This window comes from Molossus molossus, unplaced genomic scaffold (assembly GCF_014108415.1).
Source record: "Molossus molossus isolate mMolMol1 unplaced genomic scaffold, mMolMol1.p scaffold_m16_p_16, whole genome shotgun sequence".
NCBI lineage: Eukaryota > Metazoa > Chordata > Mammalia > Chiroptera > Molossidae > Molossus > Molossus molossus.
The window spans coordinates 63,088,552-63,095,871 of NW_023425351.1; the positions used below are offsets into that span (position 1 = coordinate 63,088,552).

Genomic DNA, 7,320 nt, shown 5'->3' on the forward strand with positions numbered 1-7,320 from the left:
AAGCTCATTTTCAGTAGGAGAGAATGAGGCCAACAGAGAGAGAGAGAGAGAGAGAGAGAGAGAGAGAGAGAGAGAGAGAGAGAAAGCGCACGCAGATCTGGGGATGACCATGATTCATGTCTCTCCTCTCCCCCTTTGCCAGGGATTGGTCTAGGGATGGGCTTTTGACTAATTCTGGCCAATGAGATGAAAAGGAACGTCCTCTCGGGCTTTCCGAAAGGCTTTTAAACCTCACTGGTAGGGGTGTGTACACGAGGAGAAAGGTATTCTTTTCTCTGTCGCCTGCCTCCTCGCTTGTGACCCTATCAGGTGAGATCATTAACTCGAGCACATGACCATTATCTTGCACCCACAAAGGGGGGTGTTGTCAGCACATTGAGGGGCAGAACGGAAAGGCAGACGGGGTCCTTCGTGGGTCCTTAATGAACTGTTGAACCAACACGGGAACCCCTTCCTTTTCAGGCTTCCTGTGAGGGTTGATAGTTAAATGTCTTTGCTATATAAGACAGCATCTGCTACTTGTAACCAAACACGTACTATCTTAAAAATAAAATGAATAAGAACAACTGTGAAAGCACCCCTCCCATACGACCTCAAACCCAGACTTCTCTCTGGAGTGTCAGATCCAGCCACCTGCTGGGCCTTAGACCCAGGTGTAGTACAGACTCCTCGAACCAGCTCGTCCTGCAGGCTGGCAGACCTTCGCTCTGCCTTATCTAGATGCACCACCATCCACCTGGGTGCACAAGCCAGGTATCTGGGAGCCACTCTGGTCTCCCTTTCCCTCAGCTCCCACATTCAATCAGTCGGCAAGTTATGTTGAGCTGACCCTGCGATCTGTCTTTTCCAATTCCATCGTCATTGTTTTCGTTGGGGAAAGAGGTTCATCTTTCTCCGGGGCCACTGCTTCCCAAATGCTTTACTTGCCTTTAGTCATGTTTCCCTCTCACCCTTCCTCCACCAGCCCCTAGCACGGCCCATCCAAAGTGCAGCTCTGACCCTCGTCCCCTGTTTGACATCCACTGAGGCCTCCCGCCTGCCTAAGGTAGTGCTTCCCAAAACGTGGTCCCCTCGTTTGTCCCGCACAGAGTCGTTCCCTCCACTGCCTAATTTCTGAACTTTGTTACCACGGACACACTTTTACTAGTGCATCCATCACACATCGTTGTAATTATTTATTTGTTTGCCTCCCTTTCTACACTGTGAGCCATTTTGAAGGCATGGACTGTGGGCTTTCTCCTCCTCCTCCTCCTCCTCCTCCTCCTCCTCCTCCTCCTCCTCTCCTCCCCCGCCCCTCCTTCTTTTTTTTTTTTTTTTTTACTTACAGAGCCCCAAACAGTACCCTGCTCATGGGAGTTTCTCTAAAAGAACATGCAGAATGGACTGAGAAGATGCAGAGCGGTTTCCTTCCTCTGTGCTGGCAGAGGGATCCTGCCGCTGCCTTTTCTCAGCTCTAGGATGGGGGGGTGCACCTTGGGGTGCGGCAGAGGAGGGAACAGAATGGGGCAGTTCCCTGGGTCGCATTTGGTGTGAGGGGCCTGAGGAGGAGGGCATGGGGCTCAGTAGGGTTTAAACGCCGTCATCCCGGGGTCCTTAAAGGCTAAACGGCGGGAGTGGTGCCTGGTCAAGGCCGAGGCCTGTGAGAGCCTGCTGCTTCCACATTGCTTCTCAAACCCGACCACATCAGAATCACCTGCAGGCTTGTTCAGCTGCAGATCGCTGGGCCCTACCCCCCGACTTTCTGTTTCAGTAGATCTGGGGTGGGGCCCCGAAATTTTCATTCCTGACAAGATCCTAGATTATACCAATGCTACCTGTCTGGGGACCACACTCAGGAACCATTGCACTAGAAGAATACCTGATATTGGACCCATGGTTCTCGGCTTTGGGTACATTAGAATCACTAGAGGAGGCTTAAAATGACCGATGCCAGTACCTTACCCACACATTGGTCTGGGGGTGTGAAGACAAAGGGTCTGGACTCAATAGAGCAAAACATTGATTTAAGGCTCATTTAGAAAAAAATGTAATAAATTGAGGAATTCATCAAATGTATATTGAGCATTTGCAGTGTGCCAGGCATTGTGTTGGTCATGGGTACACAAGGATGAAAAAGACACAGTTCTACCCCTGGAGAGCTTTCAATCCAGCGCAGGGAGGCTGTGCCAACAGCCCTCACACGTGGGAGGGAAGGATGGCGTTATGCGCGGAGCATGAAGGGAGCGCTAAGGAAGAGCACCTGACCCAGCTTGGGGCGGAAGGAGGAACTCGGTGGGGGAAGAGAGGAGATGTCGAGGTTGTGACAACTTTAGTAGTCTCAGAAATCCCAACAGTTTGGCTGCTACTCAGGGTAATATGAGCCTTTACTGAGCCCGGGCACAGTGTGGAGAGAGTGTGCCTAAATGCAGACACACTTCACCTCTTAGTAGGTACGGCCTTGGACCAGTGACCCAACCTGTCTTTTCCTCGCTTTCTCCAGATTTGGGAGGGGGAAGAATAATAGTGTCTCCCTCTTGGGAGAACCACATGATACAATACACGTAGAGTGTACCAGGTAGAGCGAAGGGCTCGAATGTCGGGGACCAGGGCCAACACCCTGGGGCAGCTCCCAGCTAAGTAGGCACTTGACAGATTGTCAATATCATCGCATCATTTCAGAAGCCCCCTTAAGCCTCCAGCTGTGGCCCTCATCACTGGGAGCTGGGCTTGAGAGTTTTCTATCAGGTTTTCAGTTTGCTTGTTCTTCCTCCTGTATATGTATTCGTCCTTGGCAGCCTTTCCCCGGCCTCTTTAAAACAATTACTTTGTATCTACGGTAGATAAGAAACTCCCAAAGCCAAGGCTGAAACTGTGTCTCAAATACTCAGCTCTGCCTGGGAAACTGTATTTAAACAAAGAAGGCAGCTGCAGGGCAGGCCATGGTTTGACGTCCGAGGGCCTTTCTGTTTCCTCTTACACTCGTAGTGACATTCTGAAGGACTGACTTTCTGGAGTAAAGGACTTCCTGACAGGAGAGTATGACAGCCTGGACGAGGCTGGCTTCTCTTGGGGTTCACTGTGTTTCTTCGTTTAGGGGATCACATTTTAAAACACACTCTCAGTTAAAACCACACTTCCTTTTATCCCAAATCCCCAGTCACATTTTTACCTGTCCCCAGAGTCTCCCTTCCTTCCTCAGGAAGGGGCATCTCTGCCCCTTGTCATGTGGCTCCCAGGTGTTTCTATCCACCTTCATCCGAGCCTGGCTGGCGCTCGCCTGCCATTATGTTGGCTAAATATTGGCACAAGGAAGTCACAGATGTGGCCTGTTCACAAACACCACACAGGTCGCTGAGCAGATGTTCTCACGTTTACAAGTTTGTTTCCATTTATGGGCCCTCGCAGTGGCTCCGCCTTCGTGGGCAGCGTGCTAATCTGCTCAGTGTCCCTCAAACTCCGCTGCACCAGCATCGCCTGGGAAACGTGCAAGTCCCCGTGCCCAGGCCCGCCCCAAACCGATCAGTTCAGATCTCGGGGGGGGGGGGGCTCAGGTGTCAGTGGTGTCTAGAACTAACTCCCCAGTGTGCAGCCAAGCTGGAGAACTTTCTCCCCAGTCAGTGCCTCTCAGACTTTAATGCACATAAGACTCACTTGAGGATCTTGTTAAAAATGCAGATTCCGACTCCGTAGGTCTGGGTGGGCCTGAGATTCTACATTTTTAACAAGTGCCCAGGCAACAGTGTGGGTGCTGCTGCCCGTCCAGAGATCACACTCTGAGCAACAAGGCTGTAGTCCTGTCTAGTGCCTATTCATGGGCCTTGAAAATGATTTTCCAGAAAGTCTTAGTCCTTTTAAGTTTGTGAATTTTTTTCATATTTATCAGAGGTCTCTCTGTATTTCGCTCCCTCTCTATTACTCGGCCCCTACCCTACAACCACACTCGGTGGCAAAGTCAGCTCCCTTGATTTCAATACTTTCTCCTTTCCTCTGGACTCCAATTCTCCTGGACACAGCTCACGCGGTAGGGAGAGGGTCGTCTGGCTACATCTAGGCAGGTTTTTCTGCGGATTTAATTTGTTATCTATGCACAAAGTTCATTGAGCACAAGGATGTACCCTCCCGGCTCAGCAGACTCGGTGAACATTGTGTGTGATTTAGCAAATGATAATAACCCAGAATCTTATTACCCTCCAAATTGGTGAGTCACACACACCAGGTCTTTAGTTAAAAAAATCATTAATGATGACAAAAGGCTAGGGGGAAAACACAAAGCAAAAAAAGTAATTTTCAGTTTTCAGAACTGGCTAGGATTCCGTATTATAGGACCTTGGAAAACTAATCTCCTGGCCAGGACTCTATTGGCTTTAGAGTAAAGTTTGTCAACCAGGTATCTGTGAACCCTGGTCTGTGGACATATTCTTGGGGATTCAGAACTCTCCTGGTAGGCTTTTTCAATAGTGTAGCAAATGCTGATAATAACTGAAAAGCTAATAGAAAGCATATTACATCATCAGGATGACCAATCATGTCCGAGACTCATGATTTCAGTGCCGGCATCTGTGTGTCTCCTCATGATTGTATATATGCCAAAGAGCCACACTTTAATTATTGCAGGCTGATGATAAAAGAACAAAAACAGAGGGAGGTTTAATATAAAAATCATGCATGTTAGCCAAGAGAAGGCCCAATTGTATCACAGGGAATCTTATAAACAAAAGTGCCTCAGTAGTTTGGATATAAACCACTTCATAGTTTAGACATGCTGCAACTCAGAAGAAACCACATCATAGCCAGCAGGACCACTTTCACGTCGAGCACGGCCATTTAACCTCAGCCAAATAACATTGTCCAGTACACATACATCTGTACACCGTCGACTTGTGTTTAACTAGCATTTAATTTTTAAAATTTGTTTTGGTTATATAGTTGCTTCAGAACTACAAGCATTGTTTTAAATTTATATTCAGGTTACTTTCGAACGCAAATAATTTATGTCATTATTGGGACAATTTTTTGTCCTTTCGAAAGGTCTTGCATTTACTCATTTAGAAACACAGTCTTCGAACTTATTCATTCCATGGGCACATGTTAAATTCCGTCAGCATTTTTTAAAGTGTCCTCGTGGCCACGTGGTAGCCGTGGGCTCTCCATTTTCAGGCACTGTTAAGGGGACACTGTTGGAACTGTAAGCTCAGTTCTTAGATTGCATTTTGATATTAGCTGCACATGTCCTAGCAAACATTTTCCAAGGGAAATTACTCCCTGCCTGGACGTAATGCCTGCTGGTGACATTTTCAGACTGGAGGATTGTGGAAGGTTCAACAGGACAAGTCAGTGGTGAGTAATTCTGGGCCCATAAGAAAGCCCAGTCATACCTAAGACTTGGAGGGGGAAAAGTGCTTACAGGCTGATGGGCCTCTGGCTGTCCACTCCCTGGTGCGCGGCTGAAAGGCTGCATGGCTGCCACGGGTGGGGTGTCCTCTTTGGGCAACTGTTGACTGCCTGCTGAGAGGCAGTAAGACTGGCTCTGAGGATTCAAAAGAGAAATACGTAAAAATGCTATACCACCCACAAAGACCAGCTGCCCCGTGGGGTTGACTTTCAAGGGATGAAATGTCTTTTCTTTTTTTAGATAGAGTAGAAGGGAGAGAGAGAAACATTAATGTGAGAGAGACACATTGATTGGTTTCCTCCTCCATGATCTCGACTGAGGCCAGGGATTGAACCTGCAACCCAGACAGGTGACCTTGACCAGAAATGGAACCCGCAACCCTTCAGTCCAAGGGCCGATGCTCTAACCACTGAGACAAAACGGCCAGGGCTAGGGGATGAAATGTGTTACTGAACAGCCAGGGCAGGGCAAATGATCATTCCTGAGGTCCTCTGCACCTTCAGAAGTATTTTAAGAGTAGGTTTGTTTTTCTGAAAGATACACTCACTGGAAGGCTCATAGTCCTGGCCAGTATGGGATGTTATTGACAGAGGATTTGAAAAGTAAAGCCTATCCGAAGAAGATATTTGTAGGTTTGCAATCATATGAATACAAGTTTATAGCAAAGGAAAAACCCATATAAACAAAGTTTGAGTTTACAGAAATTTTGGGGTTTTAGTCTCTTTGCTCCTAGTGTTCACACAATAAATCATTCTTGTCGTGGGAAGCAAAACCTTATTAAAATTCTTATTGCAACAGCTTAGCTATTTCTTTTTCAGGGTTTTACTCTGACCTGCCTTGTGCATAGTTGGTTCCAAATGGTAGTGTTTTAGTCAGTTTTTAGTTATTAATGGTTTAGGCGTGTCATTCACATGCGCCTAGGCATTTCAGAAGAAAAGTTAACTATTGAGTCTGTTTCATGGAGATTTACAGATATCTAGATGTCTGATGCTAACTGGAATATTTTCACCTTTCAATCCAAGTTATATGGCCTTGTGGGAGTATGTTTACCTCGATCTCCTGATATTTGCAACAAGAATTGTCTTTCCTGTAAAACTCTGTGGTTAGAGTCTATGAATTTTGGAGCAACTTTGCTACTAACTAACAGCATTAGTCATGCATTCCACAAATACATATTAACCATTTTGCTCTCTGCAAGGCACTGATGACCACCTTGTTTTAAACATTTCTCTGAACAAATCTTAATTGTAATCTGAATCTTCCTCCTAAGAGATTTTTGACTAATAGAGAGAAAAAATTATTCCAAATGCATTTTAAAAGCATGCTAGGCTGTTGTGCAAACCAGTAATAAGGGGTACTCATAATCATAAAGCATAAAATTATCAATTATGATTTCATAGTTTAAATTTCTACACATGCTATAACTAAAATGAAAACTGTTCAACTCCCAAAGGCAATAAATACTTACATGACGATTGCCCATGTTCGTTTTTCTGAGATAGTTGTTCTGTATTTTATTAAGAGATCAGCTCTCCTAAAGGCCAAGTTTATAATGGTATTCCCAGAACATACTATCTCTTGAGTTTAATAAGTAACTTTTGGCTCTGAATTTGAATACATTGTTGGGGATGGGTAGGGAGTGTCCCTAGCTACAAATGAGTTGAACCTATCCAAGCCGCCTTGGCAGGCCATCTTTTCAAAGTAAGATATTTATTAGTAAATCAAGTATAGGTTTTTTAAGTTAAATAATTCATTCACAACTAAAAGGCTAAACCTGTCTCACTTCTGGATTATTGAAAGAGTTTATTTAAAAAATTTTTAATTTAGGGTATTCATTTAAGATCTCATTCCTCATAATAATAAAAGCATTAGTCTAACAAGACTGAAAAAATTTTCTAATTTACTATTATCACTATTATTAATATGGAAAATCTTTTTGAGAGCTACAC

The 7,320-nt window shown here is 45.4% G+C and overlaps 1 protein-coding gene across 2 annotated transcripts in view; it reads right to left on the reverse strand.

Moving 5' to 3' along the window:
- Positions 1 to 6,916, reverse strand: part of ANXA13 (annexin A13) — a 46,947-nt gene extending 40,031 nt beyond the window's left edge. Inside the window, exons 1-2 of one of the 2 annotated variants that reach the window (XM_036264202.1) lie at positions 6,840 to 6,854; positions 5,384 to 5,506 (exon numbers count right to left, since the gene is read on the reverse strand). In XM_036264202.1, the coding sequence (XP_036120095.1) occupies positions 5,384 to 5,506; positions 6,840 to 6,854 (138 nt within the window). Of the gene's footprint in view, positions 1 to 5,383; positions 5,507 to 6,839 lie in introns of both variants that reach the window. The other variant, XM_036264203.1, reaches the window with a different exon arrangement.
- Positions 6,917 to 7,320: the final 404 nt, after the last annotated feature.